Source organism: Lissotriton helveticus, chromosome 4_1 (assembly GCF_964261635.1).
Source record: "Lissotriton helveticus chromosome 4_1, aLisHel1.1, whole genome shotgun sequence".
NCBI classification, from domain to species: domain Eukaryota; kingdom Metazoa; phylum Chordata; class Amphibia; order Caudata; family Salamandridae; genus Lissotriton; species Lissotriton helveticus.
This window is the reverse complement of record NC_136063.1, coordinates 1,452,270,441-1,452,296,915: the sequence shown is the minus strand read 5'-3', so window position 1 is coordinate 1,452,296,915 and position 26,475 is coordinate 1,452,270,441. Positions and strand designations below refer to the sequence as shown.

At 49.8% G+C, this 26,475-nt stretch overlaps 1 protein-coding gene across 3 annotated transcripts in view; it reads right to left on the bottom strand.

Moving 5' to 3' along the window:
* The window catches only part of EXOC2 (exocyst complex component 2), a 948,514-nt gene that overhangs the window by 170,895 nt on the left and 751,144 nt on the right, over positions 1-26,475 (bottom strand). For all 3 annotated transcript variants that reach the window (XM_078688027.1, XM_078688028.1, XM_078688025.1), the window contains one exon: positions 9,283-9,424. In XM_078688027.1, coding sequence (XP_078544153.1) covers positions 9,283-9,424 — 142 coding nt within the window. The remainder of the gene's footprint in view (positions 1-9,282; positions 9,425-26,475) is intronic.

Sequence of the window (26,475 nt, the reverse complement as noted above, 5' to 3'; positions counted from 1 at the left end):
GGACCCAGCACTTTCCTGGATTATCAATCAGTCGATCTAGGGGATTTGTAGAGCGCAAAATCTACCAATTGAGTGTCCAGGCACTATATGTAATAACTGATCCTGAATGTTCTGGAGTTTACAATGTAAAGCTGAAAAGTCAGGTTTTGAGCAGGCGCTTGAAGACCACGATGTCCTCTGTGGTGCAAAGCTGCTGAGGGAAGGTGTTCCAATTTTTAACAGCCAGGAAGGGATAAGAGCCGCCACCCACCTTTTCTTTCTAAATTTGGGAATCACCACCAGAAGGGAACTGGAGGAATGGAGTGGTCTAGGTGGATGGTAGGGGATAATCCTTTTTGACAGGTAATGAGGACAGGAGTGGTAGAAGGTTTTATGTGCCTTGACAAGTCCTTTAACCCTCACCCGCTCCTAGATGGGAAGCCAGTGAAGTTCTTTCAGGTGAAGCTGGATGAAGTCGCGCACTGGCACTCTGCATCAACTGCAGTCTTTTCAGGAGATAAGCCATTAAGCCCAGGTAAAGGGAATTGGTGTAATCCAGCCTAGGGATCATCAGGGCCTGGATGACTGTTTTCTGCTGCAGAATAGAGAGATGGTACAGAAACGTGTTTATACCTATCAGAAGTCCGAAGCAGAAGCCAACTACACTAGCTAACTGGGGGCCAAAGGTGGCAGAGGTTTTAAATTTCCCTCCCAGATTGCGAGCCACTGCAGCAGGGGCTGGTGGAGGCGGGACACCATTGGGCAAGATGTTATTCTTCTAGTAGAGTGGATGGAGGGGTGTGGGGCGGGGGAAATCTTGAAGAACAATATTTTGGATTTACTGGCCCAGCAGTTTGCTGGTGCGCAACCAGTGAAACACTGCAGAAATGGAAGCCTTGAAATTGCTCAGTGCATTTGGCGCTTTAAAAAAAATCAAGGATGAGGAGCAGGTGTGTATCGTAAGAGTACGAAACTATTTGCACACCGTAGAACTCAGCAAGGGTCGCTAAAGGAGTGATATAGACATTGAGGAGTGTAGAACTCAGTGCAGACCTTTGGGGTAACCCAAAACCGAGAGGCTTGGGTTCCGAAGTAAACTGAGCCATCATACAGATTGGTGTCTGCCTTTAAGGAAAGAACAGAGCCACAACAATGCAAGGCCACTCCACCGATGTCGCCTAGTCGCTATAATCATATAGAATGCGAGACAGTGTCAAAAGCTATGGATAGATCAAGGAGAATAAGGACCTCCTGATCCCCTGATCCAGTGCCGGCTTAATGAACAAGTTACTTACCTTCAGTAACAATATATCTGTTAGAAACATTAGTTAGTTATAGATTTCTTACCCTAGAATTACCCCCTGGCGTCAGACTGGGTTTGGAAAGTTTTTTCGTCAGCAGTACCTCTGCGCGTCGGAAGGTGGCGTCGGTCAGCTCCGCGTCCTACGTTGGTGACGTGGTTGCCGGGATGATGTTGCGGCAGCTACTTAGACACCGCCCTTGCGTGCTGACGTCAATTCTGTACATGACTTTCCACGCCAGAAACGCAGAGCCATGCAAGACACCGACCACTGGTGCACAAAACTAGGGGCCTGAAAGGATTTCCTTAACTCTAGAAATCAGTTTGCAGAACGGGGAGGATAGGTGGGGCGGTAAGGAATCTATAACTAACTAATATTTCTTACAGATAGATCGTTACCGAAGGTAAGTAACTTGTTCAGCTAAATGAAACATGTTAGTTATAGAACCAACACTGGTGCCATGAAACAAGGGCCCTGAAAGGGGATGACCTTAACCCTAGATATCGGTTCGCAGAACGGGGAGGATGGGTGGGTCGGTAAGGAATCTATCACTAACTAATGTCTCTTACAGATATATCGTTACACAAGTAGTAACTTGTGCATCTGAAAGAGACACGTTAGTGATAGATTCCTTACCTTAGAATAGATACCCCAGCAATACCAACCCCGGTGGTGGATCTGCGAACCAAGATCACACCAGAAAGTCCTGAAGAACAGAACGGCCAAAGAAGCCGTCTGTAGTGTTTCGTAAACGTGTGCAGTGATGCCCATGTAGCTGTCTGACAGATGTCATGTAGAATAACTCCTGTTCCCAAGGCAGTAGTGGCTGCAGTCGCCCTGGTGGAATGGCCGCGTAGCCCCACTGGAGGCTCCTTTTTAGCCAGAGAATAGCATACTTTAATGCACAAAACAACCCATCGAGAAATGGTTCACTTGTGTACGGCCCGACCTTTCTTGGTGCCCACGTAGCCAACAAAGAGTTGGTCATCCACCCGGACCTGTTTTGTGCCATCCAGATAGAACGAAAGCGCACCTTTTGGGTCCAGACGGAGGAGCTTCTCTGCTTCTTTTGATGGAGGCGGAAAGAAGGTGGGCAAAGTGAGGGTCTACCGATGTGAAAGGCTGTAACAACCGTAGCAAGGAAGGAAGGATTGACGAGTCATGAGAACCACCTTGTCCGGATGGACAGACAGGAAAGGAGGCTTGGCTGAAAGAGCCTGGAGCTCACTCACTCTTCTGGCAAATGTGATGGCTACTAGGAAAGCAGTCTTAAGTGTCAGAAGCCTCAAAGGACAGTTGTGAAGCGGCTCAGTGGGAGCGCATATTAAATAGGTTAAGACAAGATTCAAGTCCCACTGAGGCATAACAAAGGGAATAGGAAGAAATAGATGAGTTATGCCTTTCAAGAAATGAATAACCACGGGGACTTGAAAAGAGAAGGTTGATCTGGAAGCCGAAGGAAGGCAGAGATAGCTGAAAGATAGCCCTCGATAGTGCCCAGAGCAGAGCCCTGCTGGGCTAAAGAAAGAAGAAACAGGAGAACCTCAGCAAGAGGGGCAGAAAGGGAATCCTCAGCCTTTGCTGTGCACCATGCCACAAACTTGTTCCACTGGCAGGCGTATACCGTTTTAGTGGAGGGATGCCTGGCTGCCAAGATTACATCACAAACTTCGGGTGGCAGGTCAAAAGACGTCAACAGCCGCCGCTCAATCTCCACGCAGGAAGGTGGAGGCTGGACAGGTTCAGGTGGAGGACCGTCCCCTGTTGCTGCGACAGAAGATCTTCCCGAAGAGGCAGACGGGTCAGAGGATCGATGGCCATGTTGAGCAGCTCGGGATACCAGACTCTTCGTGCCCAATCCGGAGCCACGAGGATGACTTGGGCCCGGTTGGGCAGGAGTGGTAAAGGTGGAAAGGCATACAACGGTCTGCAACTCCACTCGTGACGAAAAGCGGTGCCTAGTGAGTGCCCCCTTGGAATTTCCAACGCGCAGAATTGCTGACATTGCCCATTCTCTTTGGTGGCATATAGATCTAACCAAGGCTCTCCCCACTGTCGAAAGAGCCCTTGCACCACCTCCCGAGTGAAGACGCCATTCGTGATCCATCATGCACCCGCGGCTGAGTTTGTCCGTCCTGGCGTTCAGGGAACCTGCCAGGTGTTGAAACACCAGGGTTATGCCCTGCTGTTCCAGCCACGTTGAGAGATGGAGGGCCACTCGACAAAGGGTCCACGACCCCACCCCACCCTGCTTGTTGCAGTACAACAAGGCGGGGGTGTTGTCCGTGAACACCTGCACTAATTTCCCCTTGACAGAGGGGAAAAAAGGCCTTCAATGCCAACCAAATCGTTTGAAGCTCCAACAAATTGATGTGGAGCCCTGACTGCCCCTGATCTCCACCTCTTCCAGATGGCCGCCCCATTCCAGAAGTGACGCATCTGTCACGACTGTGAGCTCTGGTCAGGGAAGGGAGAGGGGTCAGCTGTTGGCCCAAGCATGGTTCGTCAACCACCGCTGCAGATCTCTCGTAGTTCCTTCCGAGATCTGGACCACGTGGCTGAGATTTCCCCGATGCTGTGCCCACTGGGACTTCAGGTCCCACTGCAGAGCCTGCATATGCCACCTGGCATACTTTACCAACAGGATGCAGGAGGCCCAACAGTCACAGCAAACGTCTCATCGAAATCTAGGATAGAGGCTGAAACATCTGAATCATACACTGAACTCGCTGCTCCGGAGGATAGGCTTGATACTGCACTGTGTCCAGAAGAGCCCAGATGAAAGGGAGTGTCTGAGAAGGAGTCAGGTGTGACTTTGGCATGTTTATAGAGAACCCCAGCAAATGCATGAGGTCCACTGTAGTCTGAAGATAGGAGACGACAGCCTGGGGCAAGGATGTTTTCAACAACCAGTAGTCAAGGTAGGGGAAGACTGACACTCCTAACCTGCGCAGATTATCTGTGACCACCAACATCACCTTAGTGAACACCTGAGGGACACTGGTAAGGTCGCATGGTAAACTGAAGGTGCTCATGGCCTACCTTAAATAGCAGATAACACCTGTGACTCAGCAAGATCAGGTTTTGAAAATACCCATCCTGCAGGTCCAGCACTACCATTCAGTCTTCTTGGTCTAGGGCAGACAAGACCTGAGCTAGAGCGAGAGCGAGAGTGTTGAACATCTGCTTCTTGAGGAAGAGATTGACGGTACGAAGATCTAAAATGGGCTTAAAACACTTTGTTCTTATTTGGAATCAGAAAGTAGTGGGAATACCAGCCACTGCCTACTTCTGAATCCAGGACCCTCTCTTTAGCTCCCTTGGCCAAGAGAGCTGTAACTTCCTCCTGGAGCAATTTTAAATGATCCTCTGCCAGTCGTCCTTGATTTGGCAGAATGGGAGGAGGAAAAGAAAGGAAAGGCAGAGAATAGCTCTCCTGAATGATCTGCAAGACTCACTTGTTCGATGTTATGGACCTCCAGCGTGGTGGATGATGGATTCTCCCACCAACTTTAGTTGTGTGGTCTTGCAGATTTAGACTAGGAGTGCTTGGAGGCTGTGGCTGCCAAGGGGCGAACACTAGACTGGCCACAAGGTGTAGAAGAGAGGCCCAAGGATTCGGCCGTAACTTGAGAGTCCTTGAACCTCACTAAGGCAGAGTCTGCCTTTTCCCCCAAAAGTCGGGTTCCATCAAACGGCATGACCATCAAATCTGCCTGAACATCGCTCAAGAAGCCAGTTGTCCTAAGCCGGCCTGGCGCCTCAAGGCCACTGTCAAAGAAATCGCTTTGGCCAGTGAATCGATAGTTTCAAGGCCACATCTTATGGTGAATTTTGCTGCATCTCTCCCGTCCTTAACTGCCCGAGAGAGCAGAGCCTGGGCCTCCTCCTGGACTCATAGCAGCACTTGCGCAACCATCTTCCAAAGGGAGTGGGAGAAATGGCCCAATAAGAATGCAGTATTCACCAACAGCAATGCCTGGCTGGAGGAAGAAAACATCTTCTTACCAAGTGAATTCAGCCTCTTGGATTCCCTTTCCGGAGGGGCAGAAGGGAACGCGCCCCGGGATGTAGAAGCCTGCACCACCAAGCTTTCAGGGATGGTGAATTGGCTTAGGAACTTTGGGTCACCCGGAGCTGGGCGATGGCGGCATGCAATTGTCCTATTCACAGGAGCCCCTGTGCTAGGCTTGGACCACGTGCCTAGAAGGACATCAGTTAGTGCCTCATTGAAGGGCAAAAGGGGTTCAGAGGAGGAAGCCTCAGGCTGAAGAACTTTATTCAGGAGATTAGTCCTGACCTGCACTGAGGGCAACTCTAGTCCGAGGGCCTTGGCTTCCCTCTTAACCACCATGGCATAAGATGCCCCCTCCTTCGTAGCCACAGTTGGCAGAGAGAGCATGCCAGTATTTGGGGGAAGTGTCAAGTTCACTGGCCTCCCCAAGTCCCTCATACCAGTCCATCTGCTCTGCAAAGACATCCTGGTGTTCCAAAGGGTCCATAAACCCCTCCCATTCCTCTCGCGAGCCTAAAACAGGTGGCAACATAGAGCCCCTGAGTTCAATCGATGTTGGAATCTGCGTAGAGTAACGCTGTTCCGACTCCGAATCATCGGGGTTAAGGATGAGACTGGCACTGCCGGTGGGCACCAGCGGCCACAACTTCGGGTCCGATGCCGGGGGAAGTCGGGATGGCACGACCAGCATAGTCCCAGATCTGGGATCGGATCCCTGAGGTCCCACTGGCGCCGCGGCTATAGCCGACTGTGTCGTATCCAATGGGGCGCCTTCGACAATGCAGGGTCCGAGGGTTCTCCAGCAGGGTTGGCCCCCTCAAAAATGCAGTGCATGGCCTTGTAAAATTCTTTCATTTGAGTGGTGTCGCTCCGGCTCCCGGAAAGGGAGGGAGATGCAAAGTCGAGACTGGCTCTGGCTCCGCAGAACTGTGCCCAGCTCATCGGTGCTCTTTACCTCATTCGGCGACGGACGACTGTCAAGTCGAAGATGAAGTCTGCTTGGACTTCTTCGTGTGCCTCTTCCCCGACTGTCCCAAAGACCTCGAGTGGGATGAAGAGGTCTTGGGGCTCATAAAGTGGTCCCACAACCTCTTTTTTTTCCAATCGGGACTGGGGCCTCTGTGGAGTCTCGCTGGATAGTGTAGACTGCCGGGCTGCAAAGAGATTCATAGCTCGCTCCCGGAAGGCCTTCGGAGTCATAGCCCAACAGCCCGAGCATGACTTCAAATCATGGTCGCGCTTGAGACACCAGGGACAGACAAGGTGGGGGTTGGTAACCAACATCATGAGGTGACAGGCACCGCCCGGTTCAAACCCAGTCTTCCTCGAAGACATCCTCGCACACGATGTTGGAAAAAATGACGAAGTCGACAAAAAGTAAAAAAAAGGCCTGTCAAAAAGCGACAGAGCAGTAGCTCCTCCTAGATTGGCGCTTAACTGGCGCAGAAAGGAAAAAACAGATGTACGTGCACTTGGGTGACACCTATATAGGTGACTCCAACGTCATATTCGACGACACTGACTATGTCACACGGAGCCAAATGGAGCTACCCGACAATGCGTACAAGGGGTGTTGCTCGAGCAAAGGTTTCCGGATACATCCTGACACCTGGGATATTCAAAGGTAATGAATTTTCAGCTTGAAGTCTCTATCCGATATGAGGAAATATGCATCCTGCAAGTCCAGCACTACCACCCAGTCTCTTGGATCAAGGAAGATAGAACTTTGGCCAGGGTGAGCATCTTGACATTTTCTTCATTGAGGAAGAAGTTCACAGTGCAAAGATTTGGGATAGGATGAAGGTCTCCATCCTCCTTCAATATCAGCAGGTATAGAGTAACAACCAGCCCTGATTTCTGAAATCGGTACCCTCTTTATTAATCCCTTGGCCAAGAGAACTAGAACTTCTGCTTAGAGTATAGCCGGGAGATGTTATATTGTGGTTGGTATGTCTAGGGAAAAGGAAAGAAAGAGTTGGGCGTAACCTTGTTCGGCAATCTAGAGCATCCATTGATTCAGGGAGGTAAAAGATTATACGACCTACAACCGGTTAATCGTGTGTTACCAAGGTCAAATCCAAGTGGTTTTGCGACAGCTGCAGAAGGTGGGGATGGAGCTTGGGTAGATCGTTGCCCCTCGGAACCCAAACACCTTTGACCAGCTCCCTGACCTCATCCCTTAAGGAAGTGAGAGATCTGTTGTAGCTGAGAGGAAAACAGTTTTTGACTTCGAAAAAAAATCCTTCCAAACCCTTAAATAGGGCACTGTTTATGGGGAAGCTGCCTAGTTAGTAGAACTAAGCCCAAAGAGAGGGCAGTGTGCCTTACTGTCCTTGAACCTTTCAATGGCTGAATCCGTTTTTGCTCCAAACAGCCAAGAGCTGTCAAAAGGCATATTCATAAGTGACTGTTGGAAATCTGTCGAGAACCCTGTGGATCAAATCCAGGCGAGATGTCTACTCTACCTAAAGATTCAGCAGTGTCTAAACTTAACTTTATTGAAAAGTTTGCAGCATCCAGCTGTTCCAAAATCAACCACTGTAGGATTTGACGGACTTTGACAGAGACAGCCAGTAGGACTTTGTCACTTTGTTTCATAAGGTGTGTGAGTATCTCCACAGGAGACATGAGGTATTTACTGACTTGGCACACACCGATCACGACTTCAAATCATGACCAGAGCCAAGACGTCAAAGGCAGATGTTGTATGGATCTGAAACAGTCATTTGAGTATAAACTTTACATGGTTTAAACCCTGTGGGTTTAGGTGACATTATCTGCAGACCATCGTAAATATAGAGGGAAAATCAAAATCTCATGAACGATAGATGAAGCTCCAGATTCGCCTCAGTTGGAGTCAGTGGCGGCTCGCCGAGGGAGTGTTGCCGGGCGGTGAGGTGGGGAGGGGCAGGGTGGGGGATAGTAAACTCAGGCATACAGCGGAACGGAGTTAAGTAAATAAATAAATAAAACAATTTACATTGCACGTGCTGCAACGCCAACTCGGCAATGCAGCGCGCACAATGTAAATTGTTTTATTTATTTACTTAACTCCATTCCGCCGTATGCCGGAGTTTACTACACCCCACCCTGCCCCTCCCCCGCCACGCCAGCAGAACTCCCTCGGCGAGCCGCCACTGGTTGCAGTATAAAGAGAGTAAACTACGTCAGAGCGAGCAGGTGGTGTATATATACTGGTCCCAACATCACATTCACATGGGACACAGCTGTCACGAGACAGAATTACGCTACATGACGCCACCCATTGGCGCAGGAGGAAATTGTTATGCCAAAGCTGAAGGTGAAGAATCTACAGGCATAAGTCTCTATCAGAACATTACATGTTTAGAAAAATGCGGAGTGCCTAAAAGGGATTACGTTTCAGCAGCTGTTTCGATTTAGTAGGAGGCAGGAGTTAAAAGGCCCAGCAGGGAGTCAGCTGTAAGCCTTACAACTGTGTTTTATGACTATGGGGACAGAAAGAGTATACACTCCTACTTGGCCAGACCAGGCTGATGGCTGAGAGGTCTTGGTAACATGATTGGAATTTTGGTCCTCATCGTTCTGAGAAGAAATGTGGCTAAGTAGCATCTGTTGGAATTAGGTTTCCTCCCTCTTATAGCCTTTATACTCAGATAGGGTAAGATACAGGTGTTCAATACAGATCCGCACATGCTGTGCACACTCTTCACGATTGGCAATTATATGTAGTAGATGACCCGGCCCATGGCCCATTGTGTGTCCCTGCTCCTCACAAAAAAAAGTACTACCGACACCCCTGACTACAACATCAATTTGAAACATTCAAAGGATGGAAAAGCAGAGCTCATATCAGAGAAGACAGTAGGGCAGTATACAATCTACCAAGAAAAGACGAGAAAAAGTGTAACATTCATTACATATTTAAACCACCATTACGTCTAACCCCACATTGCAATCAGTATGAGTAAACGAGAATGCAACAGGTCAAAAAGAACACATTTTTACCTGTTGGAGTAAGGCAATCTTTCCAATCGAAATATCCTGCATAAATGCCTGGTTCTAGAGATCCCACAATTGGGTCTGCCTTTAACTCAATGTACATTTCAAACAGTCGAGTGTCTAGTTCTTTTATAGATTCCGTGCTGACCTAGGAAAACAAAGGACATTATAATTAGCCAGCATAGCACAGAAACCAACTGGTCTTGCTCCCTAGCCCACCTCCCTACACCTGGCTTTACAGACTGTAGGAGGCTGTCTTTTATATAAGGTGCTCACTTATGTAAGTGTAGCACCCTGCACTAATCCAGACAACCCTTATGGAAATTTTAGTGGTCTTAGATAACCTTAGAAAACTGTCTAAGTGGTAGGTGTGGAGAGCAGCCTTCAGGCTTAGTCCAGAAGGCGTGTAAAGCACCTTGTTTTACCACATCTTAATCTTAATCTTATAGGTATAGGTTAAGTGAAAAAGAACCACGCAGTGTATTTATACAAATAGGTATTTATTATAAGACACTCACTAACACACAAGGATATCTCCTACCCGGAAATATAACACAATGCACTTAATACTTTTCATTAAAAACAGGTAAGTAGCACAAATACACAGTAGTCGCCCAGGGGGAGACCAAACCATATATTAAAAAAGAGGGATGCTAACCGCGACTCGAGTCAAGACTGTACCCAGAAGACGTAGAAATGTTGGGGTTCCAAGGAACCACCCTAGGTAAGTACCCAGTAACCCCACGGAGGCCGTGTGCAGTGTGGGAAAACAACTGCAAACTCAATTCAAGTCAATAGGTAAGTTGTGGATGCAATTTTAAATAAGAAGGACTCTTCCCAGTGGACCCTGAAGAAACCCCGTGGAAGACAGAAGGTTGGAGAGCCACCCCACCCGTGGATACCCTAGGAACCAGGATACCTACACCAGGTACGCCAGGTGCATGGTGTGAAATGGCGTCGAAACCTGCCGTAGAACTCAATGGAGAACTTTAGGAAGATGCCGCTGTTGAAGAAGGTGAAAGTGTCAAGTGGAACCCAAAGGTGGATTAAAGTTGAGAAGTACCTGCAAGCAGAGGGGACAGAGCCTATGCCACTCAGGAGTGACCAGAAGGCAGAGGAGACGAATGCCCACCGATGTTGGATAATGCAGGAGAGTTGACAATGACCTTGGAGCTGCAGCAGAGGGGACCAGGCGACGCTGTGGAAGACCAGGAGCCATTCACAAGCTGTCCCACGACTTGTGACCAGAGCTAAGGAGTCGATGTCAGTCGGGAGCCCCAACCAGCCGTAGCAACCGCAAACAACATGGCAAGCAAAAAAGGGGAAGAATTAGGACCAGCAAGGTCCAAGTTACTCACCACAAGCAGGGAAGTAGGAGTAGGCCCGAGCAATAAGGGCAGCCCACTGGAGTAAAAAAAGACCCTCGAGAGGACCCACAGAGCAGAGGAACAGGTATCACAAGAGGACCTCTAGCAGCTCACCAAATATGCAGGCCCAAGGTGCAAAAGATGCTGTGAGGACACAGATCTTGGTCGTGATGATTGAAGCTGGAGCTCCTTTGAGCATGGAAATCTTTGGCGAAGAGAGCCAACAAGCCTTGGCAACGGCAAGTTGACGCAGTGCATAGGGGATTGGTCCTGAGGTTCTGACGAGGGATACTGGCCTCAAACTCTGTGAGAAGACAGTGCAGGCCTTGAGGGAGTTGTAGAACCACCGCCTGTGTTGCGGAGCCTTGTGGAGTATGTGGGAGCCCAGGAACAGCAAACTGATTAGCTTGCTTGCGGTGCCTGCAGATGCAGGGAAGTGACACCTTCACTTCAAGGGAGATTCGTTCTGATGTCTTGCAATTTGTTTAAAAACGGATTGCACAGATCTCTGCTCCTACCTTTCTGGGCACTTTTCACCTCCCGCTTCCCAGTCCACCATGGTATCCGTTTGTGTGGAGGGAGTGGGGGGCGGACTAGAAGGCGGAGCACGGGGTAGTACTTCCGGCTGGAAGCCTCATCAGCCGCATGACTGCGGGGACGCGCAACGGCTAGGAGGCGGTTCTTGCTCCGTCCTGTCTTTGAGACAGTAAGCCACCTGACACTTTTAATATTTTAACTTGGGATGCCTTCATTTTAAATTCATTTTAATTTGTTTAAAAACTAATTTGCACTGATCTCTGCTCCTACCTTTCTGGGCACTTTTCACCTCCCTCTTCTCGGTCCACCGCGGTTTTCGTTTGTGTGGAGGGAGCGGGAGGAGCAGGGGGCGGACTAGAAGGCAGAGCACGGGGTGGGACTTCCGGCTAGAAGCCTCATCAGCTGCATGACTGCGCGGACGCAACACTGGCGGGCAAAATGCGCACCTTAGGCAAGCCTGTCTGCGCCCGTCGGCACCCGAACAGGACCAGGGGCCAGAACCCCTTACCCCGCAACAATTAGGTGAAATCACATATTCCAGCAGCCTTCTACTCAAGCTAAGGAGAGCCTGCCACCACACATATTACCACTCTATGGCCCCTCTTTTGGAGGAGCTCCAATGCTCTATTTGTAACTTTAGGTTTCGCCCTTTCACAGAGAAGACCCCGGAGACCAAACACTCCGGCACACTCAAGATGTTTCTTCTAAACTGTCGTTCCCTACCTAAACACTCCATTGAGCTGAAATCGCTCCTGGAAGATGAGAACCCAGATATACTATTTTTAACGGAAACCTGGCTCCACAACGAGTCTGACCCAGACCTCGTGCAGACTCTCCCGACAGGCTACATTATCCAATGGAAAGACCGGGAGGGAAAGAAAGGGGGAGGTGTGGCAATAATATATAAAAAATCCTTTAGATGTCAGATCGGACCCAACATTATTGCTGACTGTGAGAGTCTCTTTTTTACCATTGCACTTTCCGCGGTACTGTCCTTTTCTGGAGTGCTCATTTACCGCCCTACGGGTGGATGTGGGCTATTCCTCCAATCCCTTCTGGACGTAGCAGCCGCACTAGCAGGCACCATCCTTAATATCCCACTCTAGGGGGATTTCAACCTCCATTTCAACAACTTTGATAAGGACGACACGTCAAAATTGACTAAGGACCTATTAGCAGCTCAACTTCTGCAAAACATTACCAACCCACCCATAAACTGGGCAACACGCTCGACCCAGTATTCACCAATAATAACGAATTATCTGTTGGCAACTCCACCCCTCTGCCTTGGACCGATCACTTCCTGATTCCCATCTATCTTAATTTCCCACCCCCTCCCCCTGATTCTAAAGGTACCACCAAGAGATTCAGGCCATGGGCCAAATTAGCAGCAGATGGTCTAAAACCGGAACCCAATCTTTACCTCACCTCAGCCGCAGAAAATGTTACCGCCTGGACGAAGACATCTCTGGACATGGTTGTCCCATTTAAATCCCGCCACAAAGCGAGAGAGAAACTCTCACCCTGGTACTCCCCCAAACTTCGATCATTTAAAAAGGACTGTAAAAGATTTAAGAGAAAGTGGAGGAAGGACTATAACATCATTAGAAAGCAGAAATACAGAGAAGCCATAAAACGCTACCAAAGCAAAATAAAGATCGCCCGGGCAGCGTAATATGAAGAGCGAATTAACTTAGCAGTCAACACCCCCAGAGAGATTTTTCGCGTTGCAAAAGACCTTCTAGAACTTCCTAGACCAGAAGCCTCTCTTATGGTCTCCCCTGAGCGTTGTGATGAATTAGCGGACATCTTTCTAGAAAAAATAAAAACATTTACTCTGTCTTCCTTAGTCCATCTCGCCCTAGTGACATCCTTGTAACGGACAAGCTCCCGTTCGGCCCAGACCGTGTGCTCAATTTACTACCCCCCGCTGAATCTAGCTAGGCTAGCAGTAATTTTCCTGCAAATAAAACCAGGCTCCCTTCTAGACTCAGCACCCCCCACATACTTTGCAAACCAGGAAAAGTGATATTCCCCCACATGCTTGAATTAATAAATCAGTCTATAGCTACCGGTTCAGTCCCAGCACCTTGGAAGCATGCCATGGTGAAGGCCCTATTAAAAAAACCCAACCTGGACCCGGACGACCTGGGTAACTATCGCCCAATATCCCTACTCCCAGTGATCGTTAAGGCCCTAGAAAAGCATGTTTACTCAACAATCTAAGAATTCCTGGAATCCCATGACCTTTTACACTCCACACAAACAGGCTTTCAGCCGCTACATGGCACGAAACTGCCCTACTCGCCGTAGTGGAAGAATCTAAATTGATCCTCGATCAAGGGGGAGCAGTGGCCATTATCCTCCTAGACCTGAGCTCAGCCTTTGATACTGTGAATTTCAATATTTTATAGGAGAGATTCAGGAGAAGAGGTGTCTCAGGTGAGACATTTAAATGGATACAATCCTACTTAGAGAACAGAACCTTCCAGGTCTTCTCAGGGGAATCTACCTCAAGAGCTCTGGCGATTGGTTGCGGAGTCCCCCAGGGATCCTCCTTGAGCCCCACATTATTGAATGTTTATATGCAGCCACTGGCTGACATAATCTTGCCTTACCGAAGTCACCTACACAGACGATACCCAGCTGGTAATCACCCTCAAGGGCCCACATAACCACCCCTCTGACCTGGAAACCTGCCTGGGGAAAGTGGCCTCGTGGACGGAACACTCTTGCCTCAAGCTGAATGGTGGAAGGACAGAGTTAATGCTTCTGGGTAACGCCTCCAGCTTGGACCTCAAACAGATCTGGCCTAATTGCCTAGGGCCTGCCCCCTCTCCAGGACCAAGATAAAAAGCCTGGGCATCTGGGTGTACAGCTCTTTTAAGTTTGAGGACCAGTTAATAAAGGTAACTGGAGCTTGCTTCAGTGCCATTAGACTAATCCGCAAGATCCTTCCCCTCCTTCCAATGAGTGCTAGGAGGACCCTTATACAGGCTCTGGTCCTATCACGTTTGGACTATGGAAACTCTCTTTATCTTGGAGCACCCATAGCAACTCTAAGAAAACTCCAAGTTGCACAGATTAGTGCGGCTAGACTCGGGGTACCGAAAAGTAAGTCAGCCATACCGGCCCTAAAGACACTCCACTGGCTACCCGCCTCCGACACAGTCACATTTAAGGGTCTGTGGATAGCCCATAGGACCTACTGGGGTATCGGCCCAGCTATCAATAAACCACTCATTACCCCATACCACCCCGGAAAACTCCTCCGCTCTACTTATCTTCATCTAGCCGCCACACCAAAATTATAAGGGCAAGAAGCAGAGGCAGATCTTTTGCTTACAATGTGGCCAGACTCTGGAACACAATGCTCCCACATATCCGGGATGAATCCCGTCATCTTCCCTTCCGCAAACTTCTCAAGACCTAGCTTTTCCAGTAATCCGCCTCATAATTCTTTTGCCTTAACCTCTGTTAAGACGCTAGTGCTGGGATCTCCACGGGTAGCTATGCGCTCTACAAAGCTAATAATAAAAATAATAATAATAATAATAATAATAATAATAATTATAATAATAATAATAATAATGTCCACAGGACTTGGAAGGATCCTGTATGGAGCACAGGCACAGCAGTTGGAGAAGACAAGCAGGACAACAAGACCAGGAGCAGCAGAGTGCCCAGACGGTCGAAGATGAAGTGGTGTCTTGATCTGAATCTTGACCCAGGACTAAACTAGGGACCTACCCACAGGTAAGCCCTTAAATGCCCTAAGGAAAGGGTTGGGCCGATTCAGAAAGTCTTTCCCAGAAGAGGGGCCGGACAGTGGGGTGGATATCCCATGAGTGCAGGAGGTCCGCCATAGCCTGAAGGTGCAAGACGAATGCCTGGGACGAACCTGCCTTCAACAGCCAGTCATCGAGATAGGGGAAGACTGCGACCAGCAGGATGGGGATGTGAAAGTAAGCGTCCTGCAAGTCCAACGCTACCATCGAGCCTCCAGGGTCGAGGGCAGATAGGGCCTGAGCTAGTCTCAACATTTTGAACTTTTCCTTCCGGAGGATGCGGTTTACGTTCCTGAGATCTAAGATAGGACGCAGGCCTTTGTCCTTCTTGGGCACCAGAAAGTAGTGGGAATAGCACCCACAACCTACTTCTGGGGCAGGAACTTACTTGATGGCTCCCTTGGTCAAGAGATCGTAACTTCCTGTTGGAGAAGGGTCAGATGATCCTCTGACATGCGATGGTGCTGAGGTGGCAAGGATGGAGGGGTAGTCTCGAAGGGGAGGGAATAGCCCCACGGACTATCTGTAAAACCCAAGTGTCATGCACCAGTGGGGGAGGTGATGGCAAATCCTGCTACCCATTGGAGATTGGTGGCCCTGAAAGGTTGGACTAGGAGGATTTGAAGGCTGCTGCAGAGGGGGCGCTGGTGGAATGGCCCGCTCGCTGGCCCACAGACCCACGACGGTGGGTCCCACGTCCCCGGCCACGCAGGGGCTGGACAGCTTGTGCCAGCTTGTGGCTCTGGGGCACCCCTTCTGTAGCCACAAAAGGGGTGAAAAGCAGACTGCGCAGGGCGGGTGGTGGAGAGGGCCAAGGACCTGGCCGAAGCCCGGGAATCCTTGAAGCGCGCTAGTGCGTTGTCTACTTTGTCGTCGAACAGGCGACGCCATCAAAAAGCATGTCCAGCTAGGTAGCCGGGACATCCCCGGAAAAACCAGTCGACCTCAGCCAGGCGTAGCGTCAAAGGGCTACCGACGTTGTAATCGTCCTGCCTAATGAGTCGGCGGTTCCAGTCCACGTCTAATGGCAAACTTAGCTGCGTCTCTCTCCTCTGCGACTGCACGGGAGAGCATGGCCTGGGCCTTCTCCGGGCACTGTTGCAGCACCTGTGCTACCATATCCCACACAGAGTGGGAACAATGGCCCAACAGACATGAGGTGTTTACCGACCGCAGTCCCAAGCTGGTGGAAGAAAATATCTTCTTCCTAAGATGGTCCAGCTTTTTGGATTCCATATTCGGTGGTGCGTTAGGGAATGCGCCCTTGGACATAGAGGCTCGGACCACCAAGCTCTCAGGGGTGGGGTGTTGGGAGATGAAAGAGTAAAGAGGGGTCGCCCGGAACTGGGCGGTGGCGTTGGGCAATCATCCTATCCACAGGAGCCCCTGTGTTGGGCCTGGACCAGGTGCCCAAAAGGATTTCGGTAAAGGCTTTATTAAAAGGCAACAAGGGATCCGAAGAGCCCACTGCCGGTTGAAGCACCGCCATCAGGAGATTCCTCCTGACTGCCACTGTCCGTGGGTGCCGAAACGCACCCACGGACCCTTCACCTGCAACGCCTGCCGATTCACCTGCCTCCGAACCAGCACCGCACCCGCCAAGCCAAGCACCAGCAACAACCACCTCAAGTGCATCTTGCTCAACACCGGCTCCGTCCACAGACACGCCGTGGAACTCTGGAACCTCCTCGACACAACTTCACCAGACGTCGCCTTCCTCACGGAAACCTGGATGAACGCCTCCTCAGCCCCCGACATCGCCATCGCCATCCCGGACGGGTACAAGATCACCAGGAGGGACCGCGTCAACCAGACCGGAGGAGGCATCGCCATCGTACACAAGAACACCATCCGCATCACGACCAATTCAGACGACACCCTCACCGCCGCTGAACACCTCCACTTCCAGATACACACCGACACCAAGACGACCCTCAGAGGCACCCTCATCTACAGACCCCCGGGACCACGCACCCAATTCAGCGAAGACATCGCAGACTTCATCAGTCCGCACGCCCTCCCCTCCGCTGGATACATCCTGCTAGGGGACTTCAACTTCCACCTGGAGAACAACGACAGCAACACCACCACCCTGCTGGTCAACCTCGCCAACCTCGGGCTCAAACAACTGGTGAACACCCCCACCCACTACGCCGGCCACACGCTTGACCCCGTCTTCTCCTCCAGCAAGTACATCTCCTTCAGCCACTCCACCGGACTTCATTGGCCGGACCACAGCTGCGTCCACTTCAGCTTCAGAAGAACCACGACCCACCACCACCCGCAACAGGTCCATTGCAGGAGCTGGAACAAGATCACCGCCGACCAGCTCACCACCCCCCTCAGCCAGAACCCTCCCGCCAGCACAACGGACCCCAACAAAGCAGCCAGCAACCGCACACAGTGGATCACCAACTGCGCAGACAACCTCGCACCACTGAAGGCCCCTCCAAGCAGACCCGGCAGCAAGAAAGCCTCCTGGTTCACTGACGAACTCAAGAACTCCAAGAAGAACTGCCGCACCCTCGAGAAAGCCTGGAGCAACAACCAGACCACAGACAACATGACTACCCTCAAGCACGCCACCCGCAAGCACCACCAGCTGATCCGCACCACTAAGAAGACAGCTTTCAAGGAACGACTGGACAACAACGCCCACAACAGCAAGGAACTCTTCAGCATCGTCAAAGAGCTCTCCAACCCCAGCGCCAGAAACAACGACATCACCCCCTCGCAAGACCTCTGCGACTCACTCGCCTCGTTCTTCCACAACAAGATCGCCGACATACACAACAGCTTTGGCGCACAGACCACGCACCCAACCACCAAGCCAACGCCCCCCACCACCACCCTCCGCGCCTGGACTCCGGTCAGCACCGAAGACACCACCCGCGCGATGAACACCATCCACTCCGGATCACCAACCGACCCCTGCCCCCACCACGGCTTCAACAAAGCCGACTCCATCATCGCACCCCAACTCCGGGACATCATCAACACCTCCTTCAACACCGCCACCTTCCCGGAGAGCTGGAAGCACGCCGAGCTCAGCGCCCTCCTGAAGAAACCAACAGCGGACCCCACCGACCTCAAGAACTACCGTCCCATCTCGCTCCTCCCTTTTCCTGCCAAGGTCATCGAGAAGACAGTCAACAGACAGCTTGCCGCCTTCCTCGAGACGAACGGATCCCTCGACCACTCGCAGTTCGGCTTCCGAGACAACCACAGCACCGAAACTACCCTCATCGCAGCCACAGACGACATCAGATCCCTGCTCGACAACGGGGAAACAGCGTCCCTCATCCTCCTGGACCTCTCCGCAGCGTTCGACACTGTCTGCCACCGCACCCTAGTGCAGAGCCTCAACAACATCGGAATCCAAGAGAAGGCACTGGAATGGATCATCTCGTTCCTCACCGGAAGAACACAGAGAGTCCGCCTCCCCCCGTTCAGATCCGAGGCCATCGAAATCATCTGCGGCGTACCACAAGGATCTTCACTCAGCCCCACCCTCTTCAATGTCTACATGAGCCCCCTCGCAGCCATCGCACGCCAACACAACCTCAACATCATCTCCTACGCCGACGACACCCAGCTGATCCTCTCCCTCACAAACGACCCCTCCACCGCCAGAACCAGCCTACACGAAGGGATGAAAGACGTCGCCGAGTGGATGAAGAACAGCCGCCTGAAACTGAACTCAGACAAGACGGAAGTCCTCATCCTGGGTTCATCGCCCTCCGCCTGGGACGACTCCTGGTGGCGCCCTGCCCTGGGCACCGCCCCCAAGCCAACGGACCACGCACGTAACCTGGGCTTCATCCTGGACTCCTCCCTCTCGATGACCAGACAAGTCAACGCCGTCTCGTTGTCGTGCTTCAACACCCTGCGTATGCTCCGAAAGATCTTCCAGTGGATCCCCACCGAAACCAGGAAGACGGTCACCCAGGCACTCGACACCAGCCGACTGGACTACGGAAACACCCTCTACGCCGGAACCACAGCCAAACTTCAGAAAAGACTCCAACGCATCCAGAACGCCTCCGCACGACTCATCCTGGACATCCCCCGACACAGCCACATTTCCGACCACTTGAGAGACCTGCACTGGCTCCCCGTCAGCAAGAGGATCACGTTCAGACTCCTCACCCACGCACACAAGGCTCTCCACGACCTGGGCCCCAGGTACCTCAACAACCGCCTGACCTTCTACACTCCCACCCGCCAGCTACGATCCACCAGCCTCGCCCTCGCCGCCGTTCCACGTATCCACAGAGCCACCACCGGAGGAAGATCCTTCTCCTACCTGGCAGCCAAGACCTGGAACTCCCTCCCCATCCACCTCCGGCTGACCCAGGACCACCTTTCCTTCAGGAAGCAACTCAAGACCTGGCTCTTCGAGCAGTAGCAAACCCCCCCCCCCCCCCCCCCCCCCCCCCCCCAGCGCCTTGAGACCCCTCCGGGTGAGTGGCGCGCTATACAAATGCTATGATTGATTGATTGATTGATAGGTAGCTCGAGGTTGAGGGCCTCGGCTGCCCTACGCAACACCACTGCGTAAGAAGCACCGTCCCCTGTAACCACTGTAGGAGGAGACAGCATGCCAAGGTCTGGGTAGGTATCCAGACCACTGGCTTCCCCCAACTCCTCTCTCCAGTTCAGTTCTTCCAACTGGTCAGCTAAAGGGTCCGCAGACCCCTCCCATGACTCCTCACCCTCCTCTGGCTGCCAATCCGGCCTATAGGGAACGCTAGGGTAGAACAGAGGTACAAAAGTACCGCTCGGCGCCGGATCCAGTGTCAGTCTACGTTGGCCTGGCTCTGCGTCCAAGTCAGGGTGGAGGCCAGGGTCGATGCTGGCTGGGGACACAACCGGCGTCGGTTGCGGACGTGGTGCCGGTGGATTCGGCACTGGGGAGGAGTAACAAGGTCGACCGGCACCGATCTGGATCCATGGGTGGATCCAAGGGAACCGCGCGGCACTGGGGCCGGAGCCGCCGGCATCGAAGGCCCAGGGCCCCAAGCCGAGTCCACGGGGCCCAAAGGCGTGCCGGCGGAGTCGGGCTGCCCAAAGATGGCATGCATCACTTCGTAGAAACTCCAAAGCTGGGCAGGGGTCGCTCCGGCTTCCGGAAAAGTAGAGAAACCGCAGGATGGGCAACGTCCGCATCCCTCGTCCCATCGGCCGACGGAGGGGGAGAAGGCTAAGAGCGACGATGCTTCTTCGACTTCTTCTTGTGCTTCGACTTAACTGAGGAGTGCGAAGACTTCGATTACAAGTGGCGGTAACTGCGCGACCTGTCTCTCGACCTCCCACATGACCGGGATCTCGACCAGCGCAAAGCGGACTGCCGGCCCTTGAGAAACTTTCAGGACCCCTCCCGCAAAGTGGATTCATGGTCAGGCAGTCATAGCACGACTTGGGCTCATAGTCGCGCTCCAGTCACCACACGCGGTGCAGGTCCGTAACCGACATAAGCTTGCAACACTTGAAGCCGGGCCGAGGGCGACTGGACATCCCTGCGTGCACCGGGGGTCGATAGACTCAAAAGCGATGTCGACAAAAGTCGCAAAAAAGTTAGTCAAAAAATGACTAAGGGTACCACTCTCTCCGGATCTGCACTGGCTGGTGCAGAAAAAGAAAGAACTGACGTCAGCGCCCGAGGGCAGCGTCTAAGTAGATACCGCAACGTCATTCTGGCGACCACGACACCAATGACGTACGCGGAGTCGACCGATGTCACGTTTCGATGCCCAGAGGTACTGCTGACGAAAAAATTCTCCAGATCCAGTCTGAAGCCTGGGAGTAATTTTAAGGTAAGAAATCTATAACTAATTGTCTCTTTCAGATAGGAGGATCACCTGTGGCAGGGTGATGGAAACGGGCAGCCAGCCTGTTAACCACAATGGCTGAAGAAGATTTCTTCCATGCTACCATAACTGGCTCAAGAAGGAACTCATTAAAGGGGAGTAGGGGATCAGTCATAGAAGTTGATTGAAGGACGTTAGTCTGATGTCTCTACAGTCGAAATTTGCAGATCTAGCGCCTCCACAGCTTTCACAATAATCTTATGAAGAGACATCAACTCAGGAATTGGTGGTCCATTGAGGAAGTCCATGGTCTATTCAGGGGAGGTGTCTTGGCCGCTTGCAGACAACATGCCTTGAAATTCCCCTTCTAGATGTTCATCCAAGTCTTGTCCAGTGCTAAAGATTTCTTTTTTTTCCCCTTTGATCTGTCTATTGATTTTTGCATTAGAAAAAAGTACAGCACATGTATGATTAAAGCATTTACACAGGGATGACAAAAGGTATAATTTCAGCAGATAACCATGTTGGAGAAGGTACAGGTGACTCGGATCGGTGAGAGGCCAATACCATATCTTATTATATAGGTCTATTCGCCCGAGTGACCTATACCCATTTTTTTAATATATTTTATTTATACAGTTTTATATAACTCGAACATGACCACCGGGGGTATCAGAGCGCTTTACAATATAAGAGGCAGGAGGGTACATGTAAACAACCAAGAGTAACTACAAAGAGGAGACATATACATAAAATGAAATGTTCCATCTATGCTCCAGCGGTCCCACATCTTTCAACAAACTCAAGGAAAAAAAGGGAATCAGATTGTAATTAGCTGTGTATTGTCCTGTTGAGTACATACGTAGATGTAAAGCCCATATCACATAATAGAACAGATAGTCATACAAAATCAGAATATATGTATTGCTGACATCAAGCAAGTTTTAGGGGATCAATGAGTTTTTTAACTATAAAACTAACTAATCTTAGGCAAACCAGTACCCAAAGCGTCTTGCCCTAGACGAGTGGTGAGTGCATCTAGTTCAAAGAATTTAAGAGCAGTATTTCTCAAATATTACATTCTCCTATTCATATAACTCTACATGGATCATATCACCATATTTGTCCCATAAAAAAGCGGATACACAACCTCTCCCCTCAACTGGGTGCTAGTTCCCTATTCTATGGGAGATCTGTTTCTGTGTCCCAATGCATAGTAATTTGAAGAGCCACGAGGATCGCATTCCAGCTATCTGAAATAGGAAATTTGTGCAGCCCCAAGGTATCCTCCCTATGAAGGGACATACCCTCAGCTTTGGCACAGTTTATTTATTTATTTATTTGTAGGTTTGTATAGCGTTTGAATCACTCCGACAGGAGTATCTCTGCGCTTTTTGACCGGAAAATCAGCAGCAAGATGTGGAGATGAAATTAAACTTCATTTTTGAAAAGAATGGTTTTTAAAAGTTTACGGAATGTTAAGTGCGCTTTGCATTGTCTTAAAGCCAGAGGTAATTTGTTCCACAGCTTGGGACCAGTGGTAGACAAAGCTCTACCTCCGTGTCTGACCTTTTTGACATGAGGGACCACGAGGAGGAGATTGTTACTTGATCTAAGAGATCGTGTTGGAACATAAGGAACAAATTTCCGCTCTAGATAGGTCGGTCCCTGTCCATTCAAGCACTTATGGATCAGGCAGCATATTTTGAACTTTGCCCTTTGTCGGATTGGAAGCCAATGTAGTTGTTTTAGGAGAGGCTTGGAAGCAGTTCTAGGAGGAGCATTCAGAACAAGGCGAGCTGCCGTGTTCTGGATGACTTGTAGCTTGTCCAGCACTCCTTCATTGGCCGATAGTAACAAACCGTTACAGTAATCAATCCGACTAAGGATCAGTGCTTGAACAAGGGTTTTCCTTACTGAGTCAGGTAGAAGTGGAAAGACCTTGCGAAGGAGACCAATAGTGTGGAAGCATATCCCTGAAATATAGCTGGTATGTTGTTTTAAAGACAGGTCGTGATCAAACCGGATTCCCAAATTCTTCACAACCTGTTTCGGTTCAGGGACTGCTCCAAGTTCTGACGGCCACCATTCTGGAGTCCATAGTATTTTAGCTTCCCCAAATAACATTATCTCCGTTTTAGTGACATTACATTGGAGATAGTTGGTAGCCATCCATTTTGCCACTTCTTTCATGCCTGACGAGAAAGAGTTTCTAACCTCCGTGGAGAGAGTTTTAAAGGGGAAAAGGAGCTGCGTATCATCTGCGTACGATACGGGGGTAAAACCGTATCTACGCAGTACTCCTGCCAGGGGTGCCACATAGATATTAAAAAGAGTGGGGCTCAAACATGAGCCCTGTGGCACCCCCTTGGAAATCTCTATTTCCACAGAGCGATATGCACCCATGGTGACTCTCTGGGTGCGATCAGCTAGAAAACTCTTTAGCCAGTCAAGGGCTTTGTTCTTAATGCCAGCGCTTGACAACCGTTGCGTCAAGATGGTATGAGACACGGTGTTGAACGCTGCCGATAGATCTAATAGAACCAAGATGACTGAGAAGCCCTTGTCCTGGTAGGCATGGAGATCATCAGTAACAGATAATAAGGTGGATTCTGTACTGTATTTGGGGCGGAATCCTGATTGGGATTCATCCAGGGCCTTTACTAGTTCAATGTGTCCAGATAGGTGGTGATTAACATGCTTTTCTATAACTTTCCCCAAGAATGGTAACAGGGAAATAGGCCTTAGATTCGTCAGGTCAGACCACGGTAAGGCGGTGTTTTTCCTTATGGGTCTGACAAGAGCTTGTTTCCATTCCTTGGGGACAAAGCCTGAAATAAGTGACAGATTTACTAATTCAGTGATCATAGGGCATAGTTGTTCGACCAGTGTGGGCATTAATCTAGCAGGAATTACATCCTCTGGACTCCCGCTTTTAATCAGTTTTAAAAGGTTAGACGTTTCTTGAAACGAGATAGCAGGAAAAATGTCCAGTGAGTGTGCATCGGATATACATTTTGTGAGATCAAGGGAAGGTGCTATATTAGTCAGTGAGGCCTGATTTGTCCCTATTATTTTATCATAGATTTTGTCAATTTTATTAATAAAAAAGCAAGAAATTTCATCACATAGTTGTTGCGATGACATGTCAGGGGCTTCACATGGCTAGGGGTTTGGCAAATGTTTGTAATATTTGGAAAAGAACTCTAGGGGAGTTTCCAGCCTCTTGTATTTGAGATGTAATGTGTGCTTTCCGTGCACAACGTATTTCTTTATGATAAAAAGATAATGCACTCCAGTATTTCTTCTTGTCCTCTAAAAGATGAGAGGTTCTCCATCTTTTTTCTAATTTCCTAGCTCCTTGTTTAAGAGTTCTTAATTGATCGGAGAACCAAACTTCTTGTTTTTCAGCTGGCCTAGATTTAAAAAGCTTTAGTGGGGCAATTTTGTCTATAACTTTCCTAGTTTCGCCCTCGAATTTTTTGAGAGCAGTTTCAATATCATCCGAGGGTCATAGGACAGGAGGATTAAAATTATCTCTAAAAGTAGAATCAGTGACTTTATGCCACTGTCTACGGATGCAAGGTAAGGTGCTGGGGTGTGAGAGGTTGGGTGCCTGAAAGGGGGTAATAAATTCCACAATGAAAAGGTCAGTCCAGCTCACCTGAGTGGCAGGCGGGCATAGTACAGGCTGGGTGTTTGAGAAGATTAGATCTAAAGTATGACCTGCCTGATGGGTAGGTCCACTGTTTCTCAATATCAAACCTAAAGATGATAGGTCGGTTATTAAAGATTGTGCCTCGTTACAATCTGGTTTCTCAATGTGGACATTAAAGTCTCCAACTAATGTAAACTCACTGTCATTATTAATATATGGAGCGAGTAGTTCAAGTAGGTTGTTAGTAAAATTCCTGTAAGGACCAGGTGGCCTATAAACTAAAGCGCCTCTATAGTGTTCTTTAGGAGATGCCTGTATTTTAAAGACCATGATTTCAATGTCTGGGGAGCTAAGTTCCTCTAAAATCTAAAATCGTGACTCTCAGTTCTTCCTTATAAACAACCGCAATTCCACCACCAGTTTTCAAAGGGCGGTCTAATCTCAATATTTTATAATTGCAAGGAATAGCAAGAGTTATAGCCGGAGTGCAGTGCGGTTTGAGCCACGTTTCTGTGATATAACACACCTCAGGTTGTTTGGAAGAGATAATCTCCCAGACCTCCGTGGTGTGTTTCGAGAGGGATCTAACATTACATAAAATGTTTTCCTCCCCAGTGGGGGGGTATCAATGACTTGAATAGGCGTGAATACCATAAAATGGGAGCTGTATGTATGATGAGTGGTTGTCAGCTTAGTGGAGAATTGAGTGTGACAACGGCGACATGAGAAGGGGCCCTCAACCTCTAGCTGATCAGTACAGGTGGCGCCTAATGGCAGTGGATTGTTCAAACTGCGCAATACTTTAGAAGAGTATGTTATATTTCCTGGAATAAGGTCGTGCGATGGAATAGCAAGATCCGCCATAGCCCCTAGCCCGTTCTGACGCGGACGGGCGCAGACGGGCAGGTCTTTGGCTTGTCTTCGTTGAGGACAGAGTGGGACCAAGCGTCAGTGCCAAAGACTTCATGCAGCCTCTTTCTGTATTTTACCTTTTCAGTGAGGTGCAGGGCCTCTTTGAGATCTAGGAGGATGCTCAAGTCAGAAAAAGCAGTTAATCTGGGAAGAATGTGGTATTTGGCAGAGTGACAGAGAGCCTGCATCTTGCTCACTTGCAGCACTGATGTTTTGGCGACAAGGAACACTGTCTTGAGGGTAAGAAGCTAGAAGGACAGCTGTGACGCAGCTCAAAGGGAGTACAGATTAAACATGTCAGGATCAAATGTAGGAAAGTCCTCCTTTTTGACATGGTAACCCCACCTTTTCCCCTAGTACTGATGCTTTTTTAATGAAAGTGCACTAGGTCCCTGCTAACAAGGTCCCCAGTGCCAGTGTTCTTTCCCTTCAAACAGGTAAATACCTAATTGTAACCAAACTGGCAAGGACTTTAGCACCCCTGTAACTCCCTAGTAAATGGTACCTCAGGTACCTAGGGCATGGGTGCTGAAGAGGGTGCCTAAGGGCTGTAGCATGTATTATGCCACCCTAAGGGACCCACACACAAATTGCATGCAGACTGCTGCTGCAGGCTGCGTGAAATGGAGCAAACCATTTTGAAGACATAACATGGCACACTCTCTGTGTGCCATGCCCATGCACACTGCATATACTATATGTAAGTCATCCCTACAGCAGGCCTTAGAGCCCTTAGACAGGGTGCATTTTATATGTGAGGACATATTTGCATGTGCAGATATGCCCTGTGATGTATGGGTCAATTGCCACGACATTACAAGTGATCAGGAAGCCATCTTAAGCATATGTACTGGGCACTGGTCATTACGTGTTACCCAGCAACTTAATGGCTTTACTGACAATAATGGTGTTTGGTATCAAACACCTCATCTTAAAAAATCCACACGAATCCAGCTTTGGATTTATTAGGATACGCACACAGAGGGTACCCTAGAGGTACCTCCTGAAACCTACCATTTAGTGTCCTGGCTGACTGGACTCTTCCAGCCTGCTATCAAAGACAAGTTTCTGACTTGCTTGGGAGAGTCAACACTCTCTGAGGTCAGGAACAATGTCTTCTCTGGAGG